The sequence below is a fragment of the Pelmatolapia mariae genome, linkage group LG12 (assembly GCF_036321145.2).
Source record: "Pelmatolapia mariae isolate MD_Pm_ZW linkage group LG12, Pm_UMD_F_2, whole genome shotgun sequence".
Taxonomy (NCBI): domain Eukaryota; kingdom Metazoa; phylum Chordata; class Actinopteri; order Cichliformes; family Cichlidae; genus Pelmatolapia; species Pelmatolapia mariae.
Genome location: NC_086237.1, coordinates 31,205,534 through 31,232,513, shown reverse-complemented (window position 1 = coordinate 31,232,513; position 26,980 = coordinate 31,205,534). Strand labels below are relative to the sequence as shown.

The window sequence follows — 26,980 nt, the reverse complement described above, 5'->3', positions numbered from 1 at the left end:
TATATTAACGGATTATCATATATCCAATATCTGTCTTTGATTTTTTTTCCAGGATTTGTAAATAAGCGAAAGTGCGCACGTTGAAGTGTTCCCGCTTGTTTGAAACGTCATCTTTCAGCGACGTGTGTGGTGGGGCTGTCACTCCAGGGGACGACATGTGAATGTTTGTTGTCCTGGACCCAAAACTGAGTTAAAGGAGGAAACGGAGACGTAATTAAAACATGTCTTTGGCTCTTTCGCGATGTCTTTGCAGGGTTTTATCGCGGCAGGCCATGCCGTCGAGGTGAGTGATTGATGTACGATGTGAACGAAGTGCGTTAGCTGCGTGGAGCTAATATAGCTAAGGTTATTCAGTGCTTTAATGGAGAAGAAGTGTGCTTGTACCGATTTTCAATAACAAGGGGGATGAGCAGAGCTGTTGTGACTACAGAGGGATGTAGTTGTTGAGAGTATGGTTTCATGCTGAGAAAGAGTACAGATGCGATGTTTGCTTTGAGACTGTTGATGGAGAAGTATAGAGAAGGTCAGAAGGAGTTGAACTGTGCATTTGTGCATCTAGATAAAGCATATGATGGGGTGCCAAGAGAAGTATGAGGGTGGTGCAGGACATGTATGAGGACAGAGAAACAGTGGTGAAGTGTGCGGTAGGAATGACAGATGGGTTCGACCTGGATCAGCATCAGGGATCTGCTCTGTGCCCCTTCTTGTTTGCAATGAAGATGGACAGATTAGGTCAGTGAGGAGTCTCTGTGGACCATAATATTTGCAGACGATATTGTGATCTGTACCAAAAGTAGAGAGCAGGTGAAAGAGAGCCTGGAGAGGTGAATGTATGCTTTGATAGATGAGAAATGAAAGTCAAAAGCAAGACAGAACACGTGTGTGAGTGAGAGGCAGACAGCTGTGCTCGTGATGCTGAAAGGAGCAAAAGATTGTGAAGGTGGATGGTTAAATACCTGGGGTTAAACATCCAAAGCAAATGATTCCACCAGTGTGTGAATGTGAGAGTGAATGAATAGTGGCATTGTAAAGCGCTTTGGGTGCCTTGAAAAGCGCTATATAAATCCAATCCATTATTATTATTATGACAGTGCACAAAAGAGATGAAGAAGACAGTGCAGGCAGAGTGGAGATGAGCATCAGGGGTGATTTGTGACAGAAGTGAAAGGGAAAGTTTACAAGATGGTAGTTAGAGGGTGGCACCAATAAAAAGACAGGAGACTGAGCCGAAGGTGGCAGAGATGAAGATGTTAAGATTTTCACTGGGAGTGACCAGGATTAAAAATTAGTGCATCAAAGGCATGGTGCAAGTTGAGTAGTTTGTAGACATAAATAATGCATAGGTCCATAAAAAATATCCAAAACAAAATTTATTCATTATAGCTATAAAGTGCCCAACAATTCTGGAATGCACTAATTTATTATTATCAGTGTTGATATTCCCATCAATAAAATTAACTGTACAATAAAATCTAATATAGTTCCAGTTTCCTTCAAAGACTGTTCAATTACTGTCTTAAAATTGTATCCCTAGTCTTTCTTCTTATAATGCTCAACATCTGGATAAAATATTCTACTGTAGTTGTTTTTCTTCCTTTTGTGGACGGGTGAAAAAGAAATTATTGTTGACAAATATATTATTAAGAATTTAGCCAGCTTAAATTGAATTCATACCTCTCATAAGCATCTTATTTGCAGCAAGGAAAGTAGCACTCTTAAGACTGTCTTCTTCAAAGAATATACAAACTTAGTAGAGAAATGACCTGTACTCTATTTTGCAGCTCTCTGTTGGGAGAACATCACCCTCTTGTACAGAGCCCTTGGTTTGCACCAGTGATGACCCTGAAGACATCTGCTCCACTGAGGTATGATTCAGGCTCATGACAGAGGTTTACCGCAATTGTCATTTCATTAATATTTTAAATTGAACAACAGTCCACCAATGTTATGATGGTTCGTGGTGCTAACAGTATTTCTCAGCAAAGCTCTATCTTGTGGCTGACTATATTAACATAGAGATGTGATCTGTGTTATTCAAGAGCTGAGCCAAAAAAGAAGAAGAAAGTGGACCCGAGAAGGGAACAGATGTTGAGAGAGCGTCTGAGAAAAAAGCTGAAGAAACTGGAGAAAGTTCCACCTGAGCTTATCCCCATAGAGGACTTCGTCACTCCAACCAAATGCTTGGATGAAACAAGGTGGAGCTCATTTCAGTCTATGTGCATAAATGTCATTTGAAATAATGAGGTCAAATTTGTATTGAAACATTAACGTATAGTGCTCAGTGTGATAACACACATTAAAATTTCTTCTTGTCAGCAAATGAACTAAAGCTGCTGGGCAGGTATGGATCATCAGAAGCAGGGCATTTTTTTTTGAAGAGCAATAGAAGGGAGAAGAAATGTGATTTTATTCCTAAATAAACAGGCAACAGATCAAGCAGCTCTATAAGTCCAAGGTGTAAAATTAACGTGTCATGGCTCAGCCCACGGCATCCTTTGAGAACGCTGTGCTCCACAGCCAGTGAAGAAAATCTGAGCTGATGTCAACTCTGACGATTTCCACATCAGTTTAAAACTGTTTTAATCTTATGTGTTTAAATCAGCTTTGTTGGATCGCACAAACTAATGAAAAAAAAGTCAAAAGCACTTATTGTGTGCTTTTTAAAAAAGTTTTATTATTCATGACATCTCACTGGTCAAGAATGGATTTGACAGTAATGCCCCAGGAGTGTTAACACAAACGTTATCTATGTCAAGATAATATTAAAATACTACTATACTACAATTCTACAAGTCTCATTTACCCCATCAGACGCAGTTTTATCCACCCCGAAGCATTTTTCAACATTCATACACACTCCAGTAGGTGCATTAGGGGCAATTTGCCAAGAACATTTTGCTGGCTGGAGGAATCACAGACTGATCCTTTTGCCTTCCCTTCTTTGCTAGATGACCAGCTCTACCACCTCAGCCACAGCTCATTTTCACAGAGAAATTGCCTTTGCAAAAGGTGGCTGAAGTTCTGAGACGTGATTGTTAGCTGATGTCTTCGTGGTTTTATCAGTCTTTTTGCATTGAAGCTCTGGGACATTAAAATAACTTTGAAACTTTTAAATTGCTCATTTGAATCCCTTTCTTGGATATAGAGCTTTTAAGTCCTTTAAATTGATGTTCATAATTCTCTTTCAAAGGGAACGCACTGCTCCAAGGCTGTCATTTGAAGAAAGTGAGGGTCGAGCCCTGCTGCTTAAGGAGTGGTGTCGATACAAACAGGTTACCACTTACCATCGCACCTGCGTCACTAAAGCTTTTATGGAAAATGTTACATCTGACCCTGGCTCTCCATTGCATGCACTTAGTGGGTTGTATCTGTCTGATGTTCTTGCAGAAGCAGCACATGGCTGAAGTGGAGGCTGTTGAACTGGCTTTGGAAGCACAGAGGGAGGCACTGGAGGAGCTAAAGCTGGAGTCTGAGGAGCTGTACCGGGCAGCGCTGAAGCCTGACCCACTTCTTATTCCCTTTGTTCACGAAGGTCCCGCATATACGCCGGCAATACCCAGTTATGACGCTCCTGATGGGAAATACAACGATATCACTAAAGTTTACACGCAGTGATAGATGAGGAATGGCTGTGTGTAGTTTAGTGTGTCTGAATGTTATTCACTAAGCAAAAATGCAGCTTTTGAGCACACTGTCTTTATTCCTTCATTTTCATTCATTGTGTGAGAGTTACAATGAGTTTGTGTCACATTAATATTTGTCTATAATAATGAAATAAATCAAATAAAATTACACATCTTTTTATTGATCCAGTTTTCAGAATCTTTTTGAACATGTCATGTTATAAGGCAGAAAACCGCTACACAACTCTGGATTCTGTCATCTCGATTTTTTCAGTAGGATTAAACATCCCATAGACCTGACTCCAGCATCAAGAGCTACATCATTAACCTTTCTTAAAGTCAATTCATTTGCTCAGCAGCTGACAAATACAGATAGGCCTACCGGTACCATGCAAAGACCTGGCTCTTCACCTTTTTCAAGGAGAACAAAGCAGATCACTGATTATCTGGATTGATTATATATCCTGTCAAAATAAGGATAATATAGAGCCAATTTTCACAGAGTCTCTGAGTGCAGTCGGTCTTTGTGCTTAAGTTTACACAAGCTTTGCAGAATTAGTACCTATGACACACCAGCCTGCCTGGAAAGAGATCATATTCACTGATAAAACAGAGGCTGAATCCTCATCGCTGACCACTAGCTGCTGCCAGCATTGTTAGACATACTGTACATATCATTTTACATACAGCAGTTCTCTGAATACAACTCATGACATCTTGTGATCACAAGAATGTCCAGGCTCTTAAACTGAAACACAGCATGTTGTCAAAACTCGATGTTCAGGAGTCCTGAGGCTTCTCCTGGTTCAGTGGCACATGCCAGTCTCTAGGAGGCTCCTGCCTCAGCTGCCACACTGGAATGAAGTTTCTTTGCTCTGCCACTCGGATTTTCTCACTTCTCCGCAACGCCTCCTGCAAGACAGATAGAGTGAGTGTATTTATACAGCCTGGAGGGGATCACAAAGGTCACCCGTTTAGGACTCTAAAATTTTAATTTCTTGCTGTTCCACCTTAGCCTCGGTGCCTCTGTGTTTCTCCCACTCTCTGCAGTTATGGTAGTCCTCTTTCCACTGCTGGCAGGACGGCACGGTACCGTAAGTGTAGTAGTGGTGAAACCAGTTTTTTAAACTTTTGCAGTGTCTAAACTCACTCCAGTAGTCTTCACATGCCCGCGGTGGCTGTGGCAACAAAGCAAACAAAAATCAGAATAAAATTTTAAACTTCTGTTGGGATTCTGGTGACTGACATCAGTCGAGGTCTTCATTGTCTCCCCTCCAAAGGATGAAAGTAATGCAAGAGCAACTGAGAATCAACCTTTGTCCTTCACCTAGGCTGAAAATACAATCTCATTTCATACTGAAAACTCACCATACACTTTGTTGGGTACACCTGTCTAACTACTTGTTACTAATAAAATAATCAGCCAATCAACTGGCAGCAACTGAAAAAGAGGAAATATACAATGAGGGGCAGTTCTCTAAACAAAAATACCTTGTTGACGTCAAAGGAGAAAAGTCACACTGATTGGAACTGACAGGAAATCAACAGTGACTATCAAAAGTACCACCAAGATATGCAGAAGACCATCTCTAAATTCACGGCATGTCAAACCTTGAAGCAACAGAAGACCACACCGAGTGCCGCTCCCCAAGAACAGGAAACTGAGACTACAGTTTGAACAGGTTCACCTACACTGGAAAAACACTGCCTGATCTGATGAGTTCAAATTTCTGCAGCGATATTTGGCTGGTATGGTGAGCAGTTTATTGATGTTCATCTCACATCTCTGTCAGCAGCAACTGTGTGATGCTGTCGTGCCAAACTGGAAATCTCTGATGAATGTTTTCAACACCTTGTTGAATCTGTGCCACGAAGGCACGAAAGCAGGTCCGAAGGCAAAGAGAGCCCAACCCAGTACAAGCATGACGTTCCCAATATAATGGCCGGTGAGTGTTTAACCTGAGTCTCTGAAGTGTTCAACATTTAAACAGCGCCTCTCTGCGGTCGTATTCAGAATGGGCTGACCCTCAGTTTGGTCAATGGCTGATTTGACTTTCCAACTACACACATGCTGTTTTTAAATTTGACCAGCAAGCCCAGATATTAGTGCATTTCGTGAATCAAAAAATATACGTCGCCTCCTCGGATCGTCTTTGTCTGACTTTGCTAGATGGTACAGAAGGCTATATTTGCGGTTTAGCATCAAAAGCTAATCACCTTGCGACCTACGTCATCAGGATTTGACTTTGATTATTTTCAGTCTTCTCATAAACAAGGCAAATCAAATTAACTAAGGAAAAGTTATCAGTAACGAAATTAATAACGTAATATCTGGTTTAATTACCCTCCATGCGATTTCCCCCACAGCCTTGTCCATCGCTAGCTGCGACAGCTTTAGCAACTGTACTCCTTCCGGTTTTAGTTTTCACAACAAAAGCTCTTGGCACATCTCTGTAGCACTTATTTTGAAAATACACGAGGCCACAAAGCATCAAAACGAAAAAATGCGTGCATGGCTGAAGGTCGTCATTGTGAATTTACAGTTTATTTAAATATATTCTGCTTTTAATGGAACGAAAAGTATAAATTATTTGGAACAATATTTTTTCTGAAACAATTGAAATGTTGGTTTTCTCAACTCTGAATTTGTAGGTACTATTGCTGATTGAGAGTTCAATCATTCTTTATTTTACCCATTATGTAAACTCACCAATTCCAATACTTTATCCACTGATCATCTTCTTCATATATAAATACTCGACTCAAGTGATGTCACAGAAAGAGCATAATACCTCAAAAAAATAGGTCTGAGTGCAATTCATTTCAAAACACAATTTTATTTGTTTATAAATAAAGCAAAAGAAAAGATTCCTAAAAGTCTGGAAAAAAAAAACTTCAAACATAAAATTATTCTCAGTATAATCAAGAACAAAAGCTCCCATTTTATAGTACAACTGGGATTGTGGATAACAGCCATTTTAAAGTGGATTGTAAAAATAAAAAGAGAATTATGGAAAAGATGGGTCTACGCAGAGTCAGAGATCATTCAATCTGATATAAGAATGGTAGTTGCTGTCATTTTTTCATGTTCTTGATAAGATATTGGCTGAAAATCAGTCACTCTGAATTTGTGAATACCAAATTAGAGCAGACAGTATTTTAGGCTGCTCAGATTCTTTTGAGCAAAATATTACTGTCAGACTTTTAATTACACCCTATAATCAACAGCAAAACCTCCATTTCAAAAGGGACAGAGGGGCAAAACCAAACGCATCTGAAAACCAATATTTTACTTTGCTTCTTTTGAAGGTGAAAAGAATAAGATACGTCTGTGCACATAAGTCAGACCCCCCGTTTTTAACTCTTCAAGGTTTTCGGCCCTTCTTGCGTAGTGACTGCCCTTGTCCAGAAAAGGCGATGAATCTGTTTATGGTATCATCCTGAGAAGATTCAGAAGAAAATTGAAAAATATGGCATGAGCACTAAATGTAGGACTTTAAAAATAGCCCGGAAAGAAAACTGTTTGCATTACTTACATCATCCACAATTTTCCTGGGCTGAGGTCTGGAGTTTCGAATGAAGGTAATCCTGCCAATTTTGAAGTCATAGTTGGGAATCCCTCTGTGTGATGAAACATTAGACACACAACAGCTTGGAAAACCATTGTCTGCGTGGTGTAGCTGTGTGCTGTCACCAGAGCACAGCTTAAAAAAATATGTGGGACAACACCAATGTATAGTTACATCGCTGTATTTTATACTTCGTTGGTGTTCAGTACATCTTTGTAGAGACAAAGACTCACCACAGTTGTGCAACGCCGTGTGGACCATTCAGAAAGTTCAATAACGACTCCAATTTTTTTTTTTTTTTTTTAAAAAGGTAAGCAAAGAATTTTCTGACAATTATGTTATGGTTCAGGCTTTAGATTTCAGGGTTAAGACCAGGGTACCCAGTTGCCTTAGAGCATAAATCCGGTATTCCTCTCTGTTTTTATGAAGGATAAAAAAATACATAAACTGCTCAGAACTTCATTTAAATATATCTTGTGACAAACTCATTTGCCTCAAGATGTCACATTCTATGTCTCAACTCAGCTCACCAACTTATGCCTGTCCCAACCTGCAACACGGGTAGTCCAGTCTGAGATATCTAACATAGCCTAACAGATATAATGGTTCCTGCTTGGGGGCTTTCATATACTGAACAGCGATTTGAGTTGACTGTCATACCTCTCCTCATCAATTTGCAATACACTGTTAAATAAAGGTGTAACATTCCCCGTAAAAATAGCTTGTCTGTTAGGCCACTTAACAGTTGAACTATTTTTATGGGAATGTGTAAGAAACTCAACATCTTTTCACCTTTTAATGTCACTTGGGGCAAGGGGAGCAGGGCTGGGTTCAATCCCTTTAGTTTTACCATCCAAACGATTACCAGAACCAGTGAAAGCCTGAAAATAAAGCACAGATTAGAGATTAAATCAAATTATGTTATTCAAGTACTTTTAGTAGTAGTAAGAACACATTAACTTGAACTCACTCTGAAGCCTGTGTCCATGTCAGCGTAACTGCTGGGATCTGTTTCTTCCTCCTGTCAGAAAAACAGTTTTATTACATTGTTCAAAGCAGAAAACGTACAGTTACCACGATGGTTTGCTCCTTACTGTTGGTTCATCCTGGTGATTAGGCCGTCGTTCAGGCTCTTTGTAACCCAAGGGAGCATCAAAATCCACCTGAACAGCAAAGTAACAGCACGTGAGTGAATAAAGCAACAGAACAATTCACGGTGACTGTGATGAAGTCCAGGATCTTACATTCATATCACACTCGATGATGGATACTGCTTTATCTGGTTTGGTCTCCATTACTCGCAGCTCATATATCTGAAACACACAGATTACCTTAGCTTCGAAAACAAACCACACACAAAAAATTCACACATCAACAATGACAGTGAGTCTCCTGCAGAAGTCTCCTGTTTAATCTTCCAGGAAACTCTGCAAGAACAACCCTTGGTAATATATAAACCCAACAATGACTTAAAGAAACTGATTCACCTTTTCGTTGTAGTTAATGGCTATGACGTCACCAGTTGTCAAGCATGCAAAGTTTCTCAGTGCGTTCTCCAGTCTGTAATGAATGTTAACCACTTATGTTAAAACATGAAGTGTCAAAAAAATAAAAATTTAAAGTTCAAATAAACATTTCAGCCTGTACTCCTTACACTGCCTTGGGGTTTGTAATGTCCAGGAAGTCGGGGCTCTGAGGCTGGAACTTTGAGTAAGTGGCCACCATGAGGTTGACACTTTCCACTTGAACAAGACCGCCTTCCTCTAACAGGAGATTCTGCATCATCTGCAGTGAACAAAATACAGCAAATGTCACTCCAGCCTTATTTTTTTTTTTCTATTTCCATCCATCTATCAGGTCATGGGGGAAAGAGTGCAAGGCGGGGTACACTCTAGACAGGTCACCATCACAGGGCTAAGACAGAGAGACAGACAACCAGAATCACCAATTAACCTAACATGCAAATACTTTCACTGTGGAAGGAAGCTGGAGTATACCAACAAATTTGAATTTTTAAACTCATACTTCTACAACATTGTTATCCACTTCCACACAAAAAGAATATGTAAGTGCTCCTCCACTGCTGACACGAGACACTCATTACTGTTTCTCACCCAGTGAGGCAGGTAACAGATTCCCTCGTCTGCCACAAACTCCAGGACACCACAGTGTGTCATTCTGTCTGAGTTCTTGTTGGTCAGCTTGAACAGCATTGGATAGGTAATGTTAAGCCTGCCTGAACAGAGGAAAATAGAGCAATGCTAAAAACAGGATGTAAACAGGACATTTAGTAAGAAGGTTTTGAATTAACGTGCGCTTACTGAGCTGGTCGAGAGCAGAAGGTGGCATTATTACTGAAAAGAAAAGAAAAATAACAGTTATTTTAAAGAAAATATGTGTTTTCATAAAATAAATATGTTGAAATATGATATGTAACTTTCACCTCATACATAGCAACATAAACTTGGACATTTTGAGGATATTTTTTTACAGTTGTGTTTTCTAACAAGTACCACAAAGCAATAAATAGTTAAATAGTTAACTTCAGATATGTTTGCTGTACTGGATGTATGTTTGGACAAGGGAGCTGGTTACACCATGTGGATGTTGGCACAGATTACACCCACAATACAGTGGTGAATGCAGAAAATTAGCTACATGTAAATCTGCCATACATCACACCATTGCTCATCAAACTCTATGAAAGACCTAAACTGATGTGATGAAGTAGAAGGCCTACCCTGAGGTCCTTCCCAATAACTAAGTTCCCCACCTTATCTCTAAATGAGAGCCTAGACACCCTACAAAGGAAACTCATTTCCCCCAGTCTCTGAAATGTACAGGACTGATGATGCACCAATCTTCCAAAACACATTCCCTTTTTTGATATTTGATATTGATGGTGGAGAGCACTGTCTAACATACCGAACTAAAGCAACATGTTCATAGTGACCTCTTGAGGATTAAGGATGGGAGTTTCATTTTCTCCCATCAGGATTAAAATGTTTGATCACAAGATAAAAGTGATCAGTCAGAGCAACTCTGTATTGGTTTCTAGTGACCTTTCCCTCTAAAAAGCAACAGTGGACCCAAACTATGCCAACAAGCAAAACAGAATCACCAGATCCTGTATTTGCAAAGGTCAAAGATTAAGGTCTTCATTTAATTCTTCACCTATACATACTTTGATTTGAACGAGTGGTATGGGAGAAAATACTGTACTTCAAAATCTTTTGTTCAAAAATCTTGAACTGGGTGACTGTCTGAACCAACATGACCATTCTTTGAATGAGACTAACTTTTGCCTCCTTTCTCAACATCGGAGCGGTCGTTGGGTCCAGCCAACATGGACACCGAATAGCAACGGTACTGAGTGGAGAAGCGATTCTGAAAGCCCCGGGCCAGCTGGTGGTCAAACACATGGAAGGAAAACTGTGGAACAAACATCAGGCTTGTCAGTCAAACTCAGGTCACGTGTATACTTCAGAGCAAATAGATAACAATTGAATTGTTCAGGACAGGGGATCTTTATGCTGTGCTGTAGTCCTGTTGCTAGCCGCTAGCTAGCTAAAACTGCAGCAACTACGATTTGTTTTGATACAAAGTCACCGGCGAGGAAAACCACAGTGCTCACCATGTTGACTGTTTCTGTTCCTCGCTGCTAAACGCCCGCTTAATGATGTTTGTTTCAGTTTTCTAATTTACAGAAAAGTTTACAATTTCCACCGTTGTTTACTAATTGTCACTACCCGATCCGTACCGGAAACCCGATCGGTACCACGCATGTGCGAAAGGCCACTACTTCCGCTCGAAGCATTTTACGATAGTTACAGGTCAGAGTATCTGTTAAGATGTAAACAATAAGTACCTCTTAAAATGTTTGCAGTAATGAAACATTTCAATATAATGTAGACAAAAACGGGGAAAAAATGTACGAAATGATGGAAATGACGACATTTATAAAGTTAGCCAATCGCGGCAAGCCTTTCAGAGATAGATATAGCGACCCCCAAAGGAACCAGCAAAATTACGAATAAAATATACACACCAACTCCTACCTGGAAGCTTCATATCCAACATCCTTTGTCAAGTGTACTGTTGTGCCTCCTCTGCAAATGTCCAAACCACCTCAGCCTGCCTATGTTTCAGATATATTCATTTCTAATGTTGTCCATCGTAGTTACTACCAGTGGAAGTCTTCACATCTTCCACCATCTTCAAACCATTGCTGATCTTAGTACGATATTGTAAATCTCCCCTTTCACTCTTCCTGATAATCTTCTGTCTCAAATCACCCCTGATGCTCGTGTCCACCCGTTCCTCTTCTCTCCATGTCTACAAGCTCTCTTTCACCTGCAAGTCCCAATGTCATCTGCATACGTTGTAGCCCACAGAGACTCCCTTCTGACCTCACCTGTCAGTCTGTCCATCACCAATGCTAACAATGAACTCAGAGCTGATCCCTGATATAATTGCTCCCAGACTTGAACCCATTTGTAACTACGACAAAGCACTTCAAAACTGTCTCACTGCCTTCATACATGTCCTGCTCCACCCTCATATACTTCTCTGGTATACCTAACCACAGTTCCTTATGCTTTCTCTCGCTCCACACACACAATGCACAACTGACACAATGCAACTCCTGACCTTCTTTATACTTCTCCATCAACACTCTCAAAGCAAACATCACATCTGTAGCGCTCAGAGTGAGAGAAATTTTAGAGAAATTTTGTTAGGGTGGCATGGAAATCAAATGGGGTGGCAAAATCAAAGCCTTTAAAAAAACACATATGCAGGTGTTACATATGGTTAAAATGATTCAAATGCACTAAGTATACATATATTTCATATAAATATCGTCTATAACTTAATTATTTTCTGTAGCCCACATAGTTGAAGATTTCCATTACATAAAATATGTGAATTTTGATGTTATGTACTTTATAGCCTGTATAATTAATAAATATGTAACTCAATAAGTATAAAATCCAGAAAGCAACACACCATGGGGCGGTTCATTTACAAACACAAGTCTAACTTAAGTTTCACACTGTTTTTTTTTTTTTGTGTAAAATCTGAAATGCCCATTGTTTTGATTTAAAATGTGCTCTGGCACAGTCATAGGCATCGCTTCCTACTGACAACAAGAAAAAAGCCGGTCTGCACTTTGGGCTGAACCATTTGTTAATGGTGGGTGGGAGGAGGGTAACACTATGCAATATATTCAGTTTTAGAATTTATATTCAGGGTTAACTGTAGCTAGGCTCAAAGTGTTAATGTTGTCTTATTTTAATAAACAACACTGTCATATACAAAACTAGGGTGGCACTTAAGGTGGCAAGGGAACATTTTAGGGTGGCACATGCCACCCCACGCCACCCTTCTAGATCCGCCCCTGGTAGTGCTCTTTTATCAAGTTATTTAACACAGCTTATTCAGAGCTTTCATTCTCAACCACTCCCACCCAGTAAACATCCACTTGCTTTAACAGTTTGTTGAATCTGACTCCATCCTAGAGTTATAGCCCAAGCTGACATCATGTCTTATTTTCTTCATAAGCTGGTAATAATCCTCATGACAAATAAAATGCCATACAGTGCAAAAGTGGTTCAGTTGACCTTTAACCTTCAAGCACACGTATTAATAAGCATGAAAAAAGGTCAAATGCCAGCCTTTCTCACAGTCACAGTGTTTATAAGTCTTATGAAGACCAAATCAGACATACATAAACAACAGCAGCACACTGATTACAAGTTAAAAGACATTTCAACTGTGCCTGTATATCTTCTTTACAAGTGGTACAGTAAATAAAATATAAAACTAGTACTAATGAAAGGCAGTGTTGTGATATTGTAAACACCCTTTGATTAACCATAAAAAAAACAGACACCACAGTCAAAAGATTTAGGCTCTGCCAAAATGTAGCTCCATGTGATGTCTCCGGTCAAGAGTCTGTTGCATTGTCTCGGTTGTTTAGACGCAGGCTTTTATAGAGGAGGCCAACTTTTAGCTACTTCCTGGTGCATAGATTCAGGTAACCACTGGCAGTATGCAGGAAGCAAAACTGGAAGAGGAGAAAAAAAATTGTACAATTAAATGACAAAACAACTAACCAAATCAGAAGCAAACTAACAACATTAATGCTTACATTTCTCTTCAGTCTTCCAGACAGAGTGGAGTGCCTCTCTGCAGTCAACTTTCTTTGACACCAGTGGTCCCAGGAAAGCCTCTGTCCTGGGTTGCAACCTAAAAACAGCAAAGACATGACAGTAAGAGAAAAAACTCCTTGAGATGCGCTGGTTTATGGAGTAAATGAAGTAGGAAATGCAATAAAAAGGGAATAAAAGTGTGTGTGAGAGCACAACTTACTTTGCCCATGTTTTCACCATGATGGAGGGGTTTGAGAGCAGGTGACTGCTGTGTTTCTTTAGTGCAGGACAAACCTGTTAACCATACAAAGTACACATTACAGTGAGTGAGATAACTGCTCCTGTCAGGTTTGTTCACTGTGCAGTTCGTGCTAGGTTTCCTGTGTTTTTAATTTATTTATTACTGTTTTTGTCACAAGGATAACTATGCAAACTAAATGGATTTACGTCCCTATCCTCACCTATGATCACAAACTTTGGGTAGTGACTGAAAGAACGAGATTGTGGATACAAGCGGCAGAAATTAGCTTTCTTAGAAGGGTGGCTGGCCTCCCTCTTAGAGATATGCTGAGGAGTTCAGCCATCTGGGAGGGGTTCAGAGTAAAGTCGCAACTCCTTCACATCAAAAGAAGCCAGTTGAGGTGGTTCAGGCATCTGACAAGACTGCTTCATGGGTGAGGTGTTCCGGGCATGTCCCACCAGGAGGACGACCCAGGGCAGAACCAGGAGAGATTATATCTCTCGGCTAGCCTGGGAACGCCTTGGTGTTCCGCCAGACAAGCTTTAGGAGGTGGCGGGGGAGACGTCTGGGCTTCTCTACTTAGGCTGCTGCCCCCGTGAACCGGCCCCAGATAAGTGGAAGAAACTGAACTACAGGAAGGATTGCTCAGGATAAACAAAAACCAGTACCTGTCCCTCCAGAAGAAACTTGGCAAACAGCTTGTAGCGCTCCAGGCCCTCTGGATACTCCATTTCCACTGCAGGCAACTGCCAACCCACACGGACTACAGGAGGAACACAGCAGTTAATCCACTGTAAGGAGAAAGAGGTTTCAGCTCTAGTGCTCTGCTGTGGAGAACTCACAGAAGGTGCTTGAACGGTGGCATCTGACGGTGCCGCCAGAAGAACAGAACCACGGGGACGGTGATTCTAGCGGAGAGCCAAAGTGACAGTACTGCGGGAGAAACTGTGGGACCCACTCTGCTTCTACAGCTGAAACACCTGACAGGAATAAAGGAAAGGCATCAGTCTGCAAATCTTGTTTCAGTAACCCAGCGCCACTTTATTGTCCTTTAATTAGGGATTAAAGAAGCAAGATATTTAGAAAATAGGTAAAAATGATTAAAAACAAGCATGTAAGCAGCCATACAATCAGGACTGTGCCACAGACTATAAAAGATGGACCTGCAGATTCATGCAGTAACAACCTTTTAATCACAAGGTAGTCCCTTTTATATATTCAACTATAAAAAGTTGTCACACACATGTAGGAATCAGACACATGCTGGCAGTCAGTTCTACATGAATTAAGAGGACACATGTGATTTTATTCCCTTTCAGTCTCATTTACCTCTCATGTACATCTTGCTGGTCTCCATGATCTCCTGGTAGACCACAAACTCTGGCAGCGTTTTGAACAACGCAGAATTTGGATGAATAAACACTGGCTCATCCATAAGAGGTGTCTATGAGCAAAAATGGATAAAGATAAGGATGTGAAGAGACCCATAACACAGTATATATTCTAATATTCAATTACAGACCTCAAAGGGACTTACCTTGTATGCATTCTTCCATTTCGGGTCCACCAAATCCTCTCCCTGGGCACGCCTCGCAAGATGGTCTCCGAGACCTGCCAGAACAATCTGCCGCAAGCAAACCACCTGGTGCTCTGTTGGTGGAGTCATCTTGGGATCCACAAAGACTCCCACCTCTGGACACACAGCGTTCACTGGGAGGAGGGAAGAAAAATGACTTGCAGCTGTGTTTCAGAAGCAGACATGTTGATTATCTGAGGTTGCTGTGTGCATGTACCTGCATTGGTAAGTTGTCCTCTGAGCTTTCTGATCTCCACCATAGCTTTATACCTCAGCCCACTGTTCTCACAAAACCTGGGAGTACAGCCAGCAAATTCACAAGCACCAACAGCACCTGGAGACACAGGTATGCAAGTTATTAACATATGCAATATATTCAAGCTGTAGAATTTTTTTAAAAAAGGCTTCATGGACCCCAGTTAAATCTGTCTCTGTAAAAATTATTCTAATGAAGAGCCTCCTGCTGTTTCAGCTTCATCTCAAAATTCAGCTTGTTGCTAAAACCTGGAAGAAATGTAAGGTTCTGGAGCCATACAACACACTCTTTAAAAGATAAGCATGGAATCTAACAGACTGCCTAAAACACTGTTGTACAATACTGATCACTAGTGTAAATTGGACAAAGAGTAAGCTCACCCAGCATAATCATGAGGTCCCCCAGCAGGAGTGAGGCTCCTTGCCCAGCCCACAACCTCCTCATTTGGGTCAGCCGAGCTCGACGTTGGTTGAGCTTGGAGCTCTCATCTTCACTACGAGCAGGTCTGAGGAGAGAAACAGAGGAAAAGGAAAAAAATTATAGCTATTAAAAATAAATAAAAAAATCATATATACTGCTTGAAAACAGACTGAGCTTGAAGGGTATTTCAAGATTTCATCCTACATTTAAAGTTAATCTCATCTATATGTGGTGATCTGCTCTTCCAAAGCATCAATTTTTACACTTTTCTCACCTGTCGAGGTCTTCAAAAATTTCCCGAACTGTCATGGCTGCTACCACAGCGATGACGTATGGCAGACAATCCTGCTGCTTCCCGAGCGCTAACATTTTAGCGTACCGCGGCGCCACGGGGAACGACGCCATCGCTCTGCCCAGAGGGGTGATGGGACAGCTCAGCTTCGCTCGCTGCATGTCTTTCAACCTTATAAGAAATAAACAGTTTACAAGTTTGCACAAGACTGTTTTAAAAATGGTACCTTTTCACTTTTTCTAAACTGTAGTGAGTGATTACTCAGTGTATTCAAGAAAGTTTCTTCCTGTTAAAAGGGAGTTTTTCTTTCCCACTGTTGCCAAGTGCTTGCTATAAGGCGGTTGTGTGATTGTTGGGGTTTTCTCTCACAATATACACACAGACTTTTCCTTACAATACAGAGTTTCTTGAGGTGACGGTTGTTGTGATTTGATTTAAATAAAACTGAATTTTATGCTTTTATTAAAGCAAAAATCCTGATAATGCTCAATTGTCCATTTAAAAAAGGAATTCATGGAACATTATGACTCACTACAGCTGCTCTAGACAGGGAAGGCTAGCCACCAGCTTGGAGCTAAAACGCATGAAAGTAAACTGAAACGTACAATATCAATACCTGCTGGATTCTGCCCAGTATAGATTTCATTTTAATTTTTTCCATGTCTCTATGTAGGAGCCATCTTTGAAGTAAAACCAACCTTTTAATAAATATATTTTGTGTTCTAAGAAAAAAAGGGGCCTCATTAATTACACTTAAATGGAACAGTAAAAATTTACCTTCCAGTACACGGCGGCTCTTCCAGAGCTCCCAGCGACACTAATAACTGCTCTGCTGCAACTAGAGCCTCAGTAGAGGGAGGTGTGGGAAAAGGAAAATTGACCACCTGCAGAAAACACAAAATATGACTCTGGTTAAAACCCTGTGATCACAATTTTGTTCCCCTTTAAGACAGCATTTCAGATTTTACTGACTTTTTCTATGTTGAGATCTTTCATCTGTAAAACCAGGTCCTCCACAGGCCTGCGAGTGATCTCCGCCTCTGAGAACAAAGTGAAGTCTCCAAACACTGCAGAGGAGTACAACCTGCAGAAACAAGGAGAAACTGCGGTGAAAATCCTTGTTGTGTAAAAAAACCCCTCAAAAAACAAAACAACCTTCTCTAATTAGGGTTTTAGGGTTACGTAGTTTAACAGCACTGACCGGTAGCAGTGTCCTGGCTCAGTTCGTCCAGCTCTGCCAGCCCTCTGATTGGCTGAAGCCTGTGAGGTCCATGTGACTTTAAAGGACGACACTCCTGTCACTTTGTCGTAGAAACGCTTCTTAACTCGACCGCAGTCCACCACGTACTTGATCCCGGGAATGGTCAAAGACGTCTCTGCCACGTTGGTGGCGATGATGCAAAGACGGGTGCCGGGAGGAGGAGGCCTGAACACCTGCAGCCAACAAGAATGCATATACATGATGTCATCATAAAAGCATCATGTGACTCCTCAGCTACTGAAAAAAGTCTGAAAAAAAACTCAAAGGGTGTATAAAGCTACATTTTGTTTAGAAAAGTCAGTAAACTGGAGCTTTTAGATTTTCTAAACCCTTCATCTTGCACATAAACCAAATGAGCAGAATGCACTTTACAAACTTTGCATTAATAATAAAATAAAAATTAGTGTTTACAATAAAACTGCCCTTCACCACCACAGCATGCATCCTGGCAATGGGATGATTTGTGCACAGCTTTCAAACCTAGTTTTATGTCACAAGCTGACAGGAGAGCCAGCTCAAACCCTGGTTTGTGAAGGTAAAGCATGGCTTTCTTCACTCTGACTTAGGTATGGATAACAGGCTCATCAAATGCCCTCAACATGTCCACCTCAGATTTGCGGGAAAATAAGATAAATTAATAAGAATTCTACAAGATTCCAGGTTCATACTGTCATTAGTTTGATCAAAAAGCAGTTTATCAATTTGAGACAATAAAGTAACCCTTAGTGTAGGGATAAATAGAACTGTAATGGCAATTTGCTAAAAGCAGAAGCTACTAAGTGGCTGCTATTAGAAATTATAGTGGCATGCACTTTAAATCAGGAAGTTTAGAGTTTAAATTTTAAACTCAGTTTCTGCTTGAGAAGTAAAGATTTTTTTAAAGTATTGTTTTATGATGAGTCTGACAGACCAGAAGCAAAACCAAAATGTTTATTTTACTTTATCGCACAAGCACCGGCACTTCTCTTGTCATGTATGATTTTTTTTAATCAGGTTTGTTCTGTGATAAGATATTAATCTCACCTTAGCCTGCTGCTCTGGGGCCAGCAGAGAGTAGAGTGGGAGGACGTAGAGCGGGATGGACGCGTCCGCCTTTTCCTCTACGGAGAGAAAACAGGGCAGAATTTGTAATGTTGCTCATCTGAAACGCATCCACCTGGACTGTAGAGAGTTATTCAGAGTGGCTTACCTCCATCAGCAGGATCATCTCCAAGGTCAAGATCGGAGTCTCCATCCTCGTCTCCGATCCCCGCCTCTCTGTCCTCATCACCTTCATCCACTGGCAGGGCAGAGTAGTTATCCAAGTCGATTCGGGGTAGAGACTGGAGACAACAGTTAAAACACTTCTTTTCAATATCTGTTGAGGACTGAGGTGGACAGAATATATTTTTTAAAAAGCTGACTTACAACAGTCTTCTTCTGTTTAGCCTTTTTGAACTTCCTCATTGCCTCTGAGGTTTCGGCTTCCTCATCTTCAGCTGGATACAAAACTCAAGTAAATACACAGAACCACAGTCCCAGCTCAGATATACGTCAGAATGTGAGGAGGCCGACCGCTCACCTGTAGCTGTGTTACCCTTCCTGAAGGGGAAAGCTTTCCTCAGTCTTCTGCAGAGACTGTGAACTTCAGCCTGACCAGTCAGAAACACCAGGATACCACCTAAAATGCAAAACATGTTATAAAAGAAGTGGAGACTGTATCTGTGGAAAGACTGAACTCTAACTGCAGCTGCAGTTTACCCGAATGAGACACACCACAATTCATTTTTACAGGAAAATACAGATGCCACCTTGGGTAGATTCGAACCCAGGGCTCTCTGTATGTGAGTCGCGTGGTCAGCCCCTTAAGAAGGCACCCCATCACCCATATATTATATTTTCATCATATTCTCAGCTATACTTTCATCAAAATCCCCCTCTTTGTTCACCTCTTTCTCTAGTAAATAAATATAAACACCAAAACCTACCTGGAGGCAGCATCCGGTGGATTTTGCAGGTCTTGTGAAAAGCCTCTCCAGTGTAATCCTCCAGCGGGGTGCGTTTGTTGAAGTGGATAGTTACCGGGAACTGACGAGCATCCACCTTGATGACGGGCGGAGGCGTCCGAAACAGCCGCTGGTTTTCTGTGAAGTCTTCAACCCGCAAAGTAGCGGACATGATCAGGAGCTTCATAGGCATACCTTTCTGCAGACAGACGGAGGAGAAACGGAGAGGTTTTTATAGAAACAACCCCCTTTTTTTCCTGTAAATCGGAAACATTAAGATATTCCCACCTTGTTCCTGAGGGGGACGATACGAGACAATAATCCGATGAGGATGTCGGTGTAGACGCTCCTTTCGTGTGCTTCGTCGATGATGATTGCGCTGTATTTCTGGAGCAGAAAATCCTGCAACACAAAATAGTCTGTGACAAAACTGGAGACAATTAAAGTAACACTAAATCCATGCTCTTTTATCCCTTTACTGCTTCTTCAAAGATGGCAAAAAATAACTTTAGAATTTACTGCAAATATTTTTTGACCTTTAATTCAGAACACAATTCAAAAACTATTTGTTACTACTGGTTAATACAAATAACATGGAAGCGAGGCATTAACTTTCCTCATTAGAACTGATTTAATTGGTCCAAACTGATGAAATCGTTTGTGAAAAATGAAAAAGGCCGGGTCATCCACCTGGCTGATCCTCCACCTCCATCCTGTTGTCATATTATTTATTAGGTGACCCAGTAGAAAGCAGATGATACCTTCTGAATCTCCTTCAGCAGAACACCGTCTGTCATGAACTTTATCTTCGTGTCGCTTGTCACGTTCCCTTCGTATCGAATCTGGTACGACACGACCCTGATAACAGACACACAAACATATAATTAACAACACAAACTTATACTTTTAAACTGTATCTTTTTTTTTTAATTACTGTGAACACAGAATGGTTAATTTACTGTGTGGGCAGGTTCATCTCTTTGGCCACTCTGTGGGACATGCTCACTGCTGCTACTCTCCTCGGCTCTGTGATGCCGATCATCCTCCCGCCACTGCAGGAATCAAGAGTGAGCAGGATGACGTGAACTACACACACTTTTTTCCTCCAATGAAACATTTACAAAGGCAACACCATAAAGTGGACAAACTACCTGGCATAGCCGGCTTCATACAGAAACTGAGGCACCTGAGTGGTTTTTCCACTCCCCGTCTCTCCACAGATGACGATACTGGGATTTTCTCTCACGGCCTCCATGATGACCTGCTCCTCTGCCAGAACGGGCAGCTTTAGACGAGCCTCCTGCAGCAACATCGTAATGCAGAATTGAAGAAAATGCACAAAAACACCTTTCTAAGTTCTTGTTTGCAGGATGCTTTTACGGTCTCAGGTGCTCACCTGTACTTCTGGTGATCTATCAACAGGAATGAAAATAGCTGGTTCAGACGGCTTCTTCTGAACTTTCTCATGATCTGAAATCTTCTTCTCTTTCTCTCCATCTTGCTCCACCTTCACTTCGTGTTTGGTCTCCTGACAGACAGAGCTGGTTTCCTTACATTCACTCATATCTGTGGTGTTATTAACTTCATCCTCCTGCTCATCTTCATCCTCATCAGATGATGTGTCCACATCACTGCTCTCTTCTGCCTTTTGTTCTTCTTCATTATCATCATCATCATCTTCTTCCTCCCATTTTCTCTTCCTGTTTGCTCCGCTGACGCTGCTGATCTTTGGGCCAGAGTCTTCATCTTTTACTTCATCTGCTGACCTGAATAAAAAAAGAAGAAGAAGACGAGATGTTTTTACTCCACCTTCTCCACCCAGAAACAATCACACATGTTCTCCGCCTTGATTAACACGTTGTGTTGTGCTCTTACCGTTTAGCCTGGTAGAGCTTTTCTCCTGTTCCCAGTTTGGAAGTGGTGTACAACAGCTTCAGTTCGGATTCTGGAAGCTGCACCTCAGCCAATTTGGCCAGGATCTCTGCTCTCTGGACCGAAGAGAGAGCAACATGTAAACGGCATGTGAGCTTGACTGTTAACATTCAGCCCTCAAAAAGCAGGGAGTAATATAAAATATCACTATTATCATAAAATATCACTACAACACAATAAAGACATCCATGTTTCAGTGCTGATAACAAAACAATACTTTCCCCTGATTTAAATCTTTCAAGCATGTAGCTCAAATTACTTTAGAGAACAAGCTAAAAAAGAACAACTGAAAAACAAAATGATTAAACCACAACACCCCCCCACAAAAAAAAACAAAAACAAAAAAAACAACAATGTAACTAACAATAAAATATTAACCAGAAAAATCTAAGGTACAGTAAATATAAGAACAACATCGTATTGTGCTCAATACTCAGCTCCTATATCTAGAGTCAGAGTACTTATCGGTACATAACACATATCTGCTCCCCTTTACTGAGGAAAATCAAACATTTTCACATCTTCAGGATCAACTTTGACTTCACTTTCATCATTTTATAAACCAAATCATTAACTTTCTTTCAGGACTTTAGAAACAATGGATCACTGTCACTAAAGTAATCAGTCTGGTTATTAATGTCGACGTGAAATAGAAAAACCTCACAGAGAACTAAATGTACGAAGATTCCTTACCTGAGCTTTCTTCTCCTTGCGCTCCAGAACCTTCTGCAGCTCCTTCTTCTGCTTCTTGGTGAGGGGCTTCTTCTTGGAGATCGGAGGCAGCGAGGATTTATTCTTCTTGGATTTGCTGGATGGGAGGACCAAGGCGTTGCTCTCATCTACACCTTTCAGTATGGACCCATCTGATTTATACAAACAGAAGAGTCAGGGTCACAGAATGCACGACATGGGAAGTGTCAAAGATGTTTTCTCCTCTTGATGTTTTCCTGCTACCTTTGAGTTCCACAACAACTTCTGTCTTCTCTTCATCTGCAGATGGCTGAGGGTCACTTTGCTGTCGCCCCTTCCAGTTGTGTTTTTTCCTTAGTTTTCCCATTTTAAACTTAAGTCTGTAGGTCAGTAAATAAAAAGCTATGAACCCAAAGCCACCGGTTATAATGAGAAAGACCAAAAAAGTCTGAAACACTGTTTGCTAAACATCGACAGCTAACAAGCTAACTTTATCGTTAGCCTAAAATTGTTATTAACAGAACCGATTAAAAGTTTGTGAACACTTCCAAATACAAGCCTTCTTATCTGAACAGCTGCATTTGACTTTAAACACCTGGATCCAAAAACTGAAGCCCTGCACTAACCTCACGTGTAAACATTTGAGTGTTCATCAACCAAACCGGTCCGTCGCTAAAAATTTGACTCCGTAGAAACGTTCCGCTATAGAAAAAGTTCGACGTCCCGTTGTTTAGTGATCCTAACTAATGGGAAAATATTGTTTATAACCTAAACAGTATGACCTATAGTCTTTTTTTCTGTTTACGGTAAAATTATTGATTTTTTAATTTAATCAGCTCAAAATACTTACATTTAAACGAAGTATAAGGGTCCTTTTTGTCTTATGGGGTCAGCCAATATCAGATGGCAAAAAGCTTATGTTGATGATAATGATTTGGTCCGATTGATGTTTATTTGACGTACGAATGCAAAAATCTTCCAAATTGTGATGTAACACATTTGAAGTTCTTCTGATGGCACATTTTAAAGCTGTATTTTTGTGGCTCTAGAGAAAACATGGGTGCCAAGAGAGAAACAGGACGTGTATGAGGACAGTGTTGAGATCGCAGGGTGAAGGCTAGTTTCAGGGGTTATTTGTCAAAGAAGGATAGCAACAAGAGTGAAAGGGAGGGTTTAAGAGATGGTAGTGAGACCTGCTGTGATTTTTGGTTTGGAGACTGTGAAACTGAGAAAAACACAAGAGATGGAACAACTCAGGTCGAGAGATTTTGAGACAAGGGTTAGAGAGATAAGGCTGAGATGGTTTGGACATATTCAGAGGGGGGATAGTGGATATACTGGACAAAAGATGCTGAAGATGGAGCCAGGCATGAGGAAAAACGGAAAACCTCAGAGGAGGTTCATGTATGTAATGACAGAGGACATGGAGAGGGTTGGTATGATAAATAAGGATGCTAAGAAAGCAATGAAATTTGTAATACAATTGTGAAAAAAGTGTACAATGTTTTGAAACAATTAGAAAAAAATTTAATCAACCATTTGTTTTGTGCTTAAAAGTTACACAAATATGACAAAACATCAATCAGAATAATTTGTTTTGCTTTGTTTTCTTACAAATTACACACTGTATGAATGTAAAATGGCAAAAGACATCATGAGATTTATCCTAAAATAACACTCAAAAGAATAAACAACACGAAATTGCCCTAAACAGATACAAACAACATATCTGCCCTTCATTTGGTCTTCAATTATGCTTAAATCCAGATAATAACAACACATGGATTATTATTTTATTTAAAAATCATAAAATATTATTTTTAAATAACATTTTGTAGATAAATCAGGTTTCATACATCATTTGATCAGATACGTGTAAAGAGCAAACGCAATGATATTATTAACACCTTAGTTTATTTACTCTCAGATAAAATAATCTTTGTTTTTATTTAGTTTATTTTACAGTGGTCTACTGTGGTCTGCAACTGGACATGTGACAAATTAAAGGGAAAAACTATATCAAAGCCTTTCAGATCTAAAATCTTCCTCACGAGTGCTCTCCTGAAACGAAGCTGAAACTTGGTGTGTTTAATATATTTATGTTTCTACATATCTGAATATATTTATTTTCAGGTTACTCCTTCAACTCGTCACCTGAACTTAAAATCACAGTAACAGAGGTTTCATCCCTGGTGTTCAAATGCTGATCAGCCCTTCGCACATCACGGCTTTAAAGGCATGTACTCATTCTCCCTCTGACCATCCGCGGGGGTAAAGCTCTCCTCTGTTATTCTCTTTGCTTCTTTAGACACCTTCTCAAACCTCTTGAGGAAGAAGATGAGAGCCACGAGCAGAGCCGCCTGCACGACCACAAATACAAGCAGACACACCTGCGAGGCCAAAGCCAGGTCACAGTACCAGTAGTGGCAGGAGTCCAGCACCTCCTGCTCAGTTAAATACGCCACCAGCCGACCTCTCAGTTTGGGTGGGGAGCTGCAGTTGACGCCCACGTGTGATGTGCTGCCAGCAGGTTGGCGCAGCAGCCAGGCTCGCAGATAGAGGATGCCGCAGTCACACGCCCAGGGGTTACCGTGAAGAGAGACGGAGCGGAGGGAGGTCAGATCGTCCAGGAGCCCGTTAGGGAGTGTGGTCAGCAGGTTATTGTGGAGACGGAGCTCGGAGGTCCCAGCAGAGAAACTGGAAGGCAGCGAAGAAGCTGTGAGAGATCTGCTGCTGCAGTCCACCTGGCTGCTGTGACAGGAGCAGAGATGGGGACAGGCGGAGGACCTTTGACCTCCAAACAAGAGGAGCAGACACATGAGCAGAAACTTCTTCATGGTTCCTAATCACTGCAAAGGAGAGAGGAGGAATCAAGGGTTAGTTAGAGTGAGCTGAACTGTAAAACTGCCCTTTGTATGTATCGTGTGAAACAATCTCTTCACTGTATATTATTGAAGCCATGAAGCTCATTAGTGTGTTTATGCAAAACTCATCATGCGCTGACATAAAAAAAAAAGTCAAAAATCTACATTGTGCAAGATAAACTCTTCTAACTTAAGGCAGTAAAGCATGCATAAGAGCTGCTCAGATCTAAAGGGCTGGACTGATGATGAATCTTTAGATCTGATGCCCACACCAGTGCCAGAGGAAAAAAATCAGACATACATGAGCTTATGGGTTTTTTTCTATATAACATATATGTAATTTGGAGGTTCAAAGAAAAGGATTATCAGCAAAAAAATAAGGTTTATTTTACTTCAGACCAAAGGTTATTTAACTGCACAAGGAGACGCACATGAACCGAAAAAACTCTGAGCTGCTGCCCCATGGAGGAGTGTAGTCCTTGTATAATGTGTGCAAACTGAGTTCAATTAAGGGACAAAAGAAAACAGGAGCCAATCGGTGAAGAGAAAATCAGGAAAGGACGCAAGGTAAAAGAAATGAGGTGTGGATGAGTGCTCAAGGTTTTGGTTTAAATATCTTGAAATTGCATCTTAAAAACTTGATCTTTTGACTTACTGAGAAGGAACTCAACATTTTGAGATAATGACTCGAAAACTAGAGTTACCTCTGCCTGTCATTTTTTGTGTGTCACAAACAAGTGTCCACTGCAAACTCATATCTCAACGTAAATTATTAGAAAACAGAAAGTCTCGGTTCTGTTGTGAGGCTGCAGTTTGTGTTAGCTAAAAATGCATTCATGTGTGCAGGTGTTTTAATTTTACTGGTCACAGTATCTGCTTTGTATTTGATCATACATTGTTTGAGCAGTTTGTATGACATTAGCAGTAAATTTCATGCAGACTTTATAAAATTAAACATGTAAAACTGCATGTGATCTAAAACTAGGTCATAATTTATTTAAACAAATTTAACACATAAACATAACAAAATGACCACATACGTTTAGAATATGGTAATAATGAGGTCATCATGTGTACTCATAAATAACAAATATTGTACGTTTTACAGGATAAATGATTAATTTTGGATAATTTTAGTCAATTGCATTGACATTGACAGGAAACACCTCCCTGCAGATGACAAGCTGCACAACCCGATTGCTGTTTTCACACATTTATACTAAGTACATTACACTGTAGAGTAAATGAAAACAGAACACAGTAATTACATCAACTATCAACTTAAACTTTAAGAGGAATAAATTAAACTGATGATGTTACAGCAGACCTGAAAAGTCTAAACAAGGTCTGAGGAGAGTCTTTTACCTTCAGTGTGTCGCGTCTTCGGGAGATGACTCTGTTTTTTACAGTTGCTCTCAGAGTGTGTGCTACTGCCAGCTGGCTCTCACTGATAAAGACCGCTGTCAAATTATGAGCTCAGGCATGCACACGCCTGTGCACATGCACGCACAGAACATGCACACCAACATGGAAAACATGTCACCCGCTATGTTTTGATGATTTAAATCCTAATAAAGTTCTAAAAAGAGCTGTTTATACTAATTAAAGATTTTCTTTATTTTTAAAGTTTGAGTATTTTCACACAGTAATCGATTGTCGGCCTTTTATTGAGATCACATGAGGCTAGAAAATTTTCTGTCACAAAACGGCCGGAGGCCGAGTACCAAAAATCAAACTCACATGCAGAGAACCCAAAGCGGAGGCTGAGGAAAGGGTTTAACAAAGTTTTATTAACTAGCACAAGGATGATGTTTACAATGGCACTTGACTTAAGGCTTGACACATGGGGCGTGAGGGTCTTGGCCAGGAGAGAGGGATAAAGCAAGGGGACAGGTCCAAGAAAGCAACGGCAGCTGGCTGGTGATTAGGTACGCATGTGCAGGTGGGAGATGGAAGCGTTGAAGGAGAGGTGGTGCGGTCCGGGTGGGTTTGGTGATGTGTGTCAGCTGTCCTGAGCGGTGAAGGTCCCGTGGTGGTGTAAGGGCAGGAGGGCAGGCAGGTGAGGCAAGGAGATGATTCTGAAAGCAGGCGGGTTAACTAGATTTCCAAGATGAGTTGT

General features: G+C 40.8%; 5 protein-coding genes across 5 annotated transcripts; 1 reads left to right on the top strand and 4 right to left on the bottom strand.

Annotated features, from left to right (window-relative positions):
* The first annotated feature begins 123 nt into the window (after nt 1-123).
* On the top strand, nt 124-3,743 carry mrpl40 (mitochondrial ribosomal protein L40). Its single transcript, XM_063490565.1, has 5 exons — nt 124-283; nt 1,782-1,865; nt 2,040-2,195; nt 3,191-3,272; nt 3,388-3,743. The coding sequence occupies exons 1-5, from the start codon at nt 222-224 to the stop codon at nt 3,613-3,615; spliced, it is 612 nt and encodes a 203-aa protein (XP_063346635.1). The 5' UTR covers nt 124-221; the 3' UTR covers nt 3,616-3,743.
* A 43-nt stretch (nt 3,744-3,786) lies between these two features.
* On the bottom strand, nt 3,787-6,039 carry lg12h22orf39 (linkage group 12 C22orf39 homolog). Its single transcript, XM_063490566.1, has 3 exons — nt 5,968-6,039; nt 4,634-4,801; nt 3,787-4,535 (listed from the first exon to the last, which is right to left on the bottom strand). Exons 1-3 carry the CDS (start codon nt 5,998-6,000, stop codon nt 4,404-4,406), a joined length of 333 nt encoding a protein of 110 aa, XP_063346636.1. The 5' UTR covers nt 6,001-6,039; the 3' UTR covers nt 3,787-4,403.
* A 401-nt stretch (nt 6,040-6,440) lies between these two features.
* ufd1l (ubiquitin recognition factor in ER associated degradation 1) lies at nt 6,441-10,973 on the bottom strand. The gene is made up of 12 exons (XM_063489632.1): nt 10,827-10,973; nt 10,492-10,624; nt 9,514-9,546; nt 9,307-9,428; nt 8,847-8,977; nt 8,680-8,752; nt 8,437-8,505; nt 8,287-8,355; nt 8,163-8,213; nt 7,985-8,073; nt 7,160-7,244; nt 6,441-7,063 (listed from the first exon to the last, which is right to left on the bottom strand). The coding sequence occupies exons 1-12, from the start codon at nt 10,827-10,829 to the stop codon at nt 6,989-6,991; spliced, it is 933 nt and encodes a 310-aa protein (XP_063345702.1). The 5' UTR covers nt 10,830-10,973; the 3' UTR covers nt 6,441-6,988.
* A 1,288-nt stretch (nt 10,974-12,261) lies between these two features.
* dhx37 (DEAH (Asp-Glu-Ala-His) box polypeptide 37) lies at nt 12,262-22,694 on the bottom strand. Its single transcript, XM_063490496.1, has 26 exons — nt 22,262-22,694; nt 22,001-22,170; nt 21,251-21,363; nt 20,772-21,141; nt 20,527-20,675; nt 20,335-20,427; nt 20,137-20,233; nt 19,664-19,777; nt 19,358-19,574; nt 18,952-19,050; nt 18,798-18,868; nt 18,580-18,712; nt 18,414-18,490; nt 17,331-17,563; nt 17,102-17,213; nt 16,907-17,013; nt 16,112-16,300; nt 15,798-15,922; nt 15,379-15,495; nt 15,123-15,295; nt 14,915-15,029; nt 14,428-14,565; nt 14,254-14,348; nt 13,565-13,638; nt 13,344-13,441; nt 12,262-13,259 (listed from the first exon to the last, which is right to left on the bottom strand). The coding sequence occupies exons 1-26, from the start codon at nt 22,362-22,364 to the stop codon at nt 13,183-13,185; spliced, it is 3,459 nt and encodes a 1,152-aa protein (XP_063346566.1). The 5' UTR covers nt 22,365-22,694; the 3' UTR covers nt 12,262-13,182.
* An 838-nt stretch (nt 22,695-23,532) lies between these two features.
* gp1bb (glycoprotein Ib platelet subunit beta) lies at nt 23,533-26,329 on the bottom strand. Its single transcript, XM_063490500.1, has 2 exons — nt 26,227-26,329; nt 23,533-24,846 (listed from the first exon to the last, which is right to left on the bottom strand). Exon 2 carries the CDS (start codon nt 24,832-24,834, stop codon nt 24,220-24,222), a length of 615 nt encoding a protein of 204 aa, XP_063346570.1. The 5' UTR covers nt 24,835-24,846; nt 26,227-26,329; the 3' UTR covers nt 23,533-24,219.
* Between the last annotated feature and the right edge of the window lie 651 nt (nt 26,330-26,980).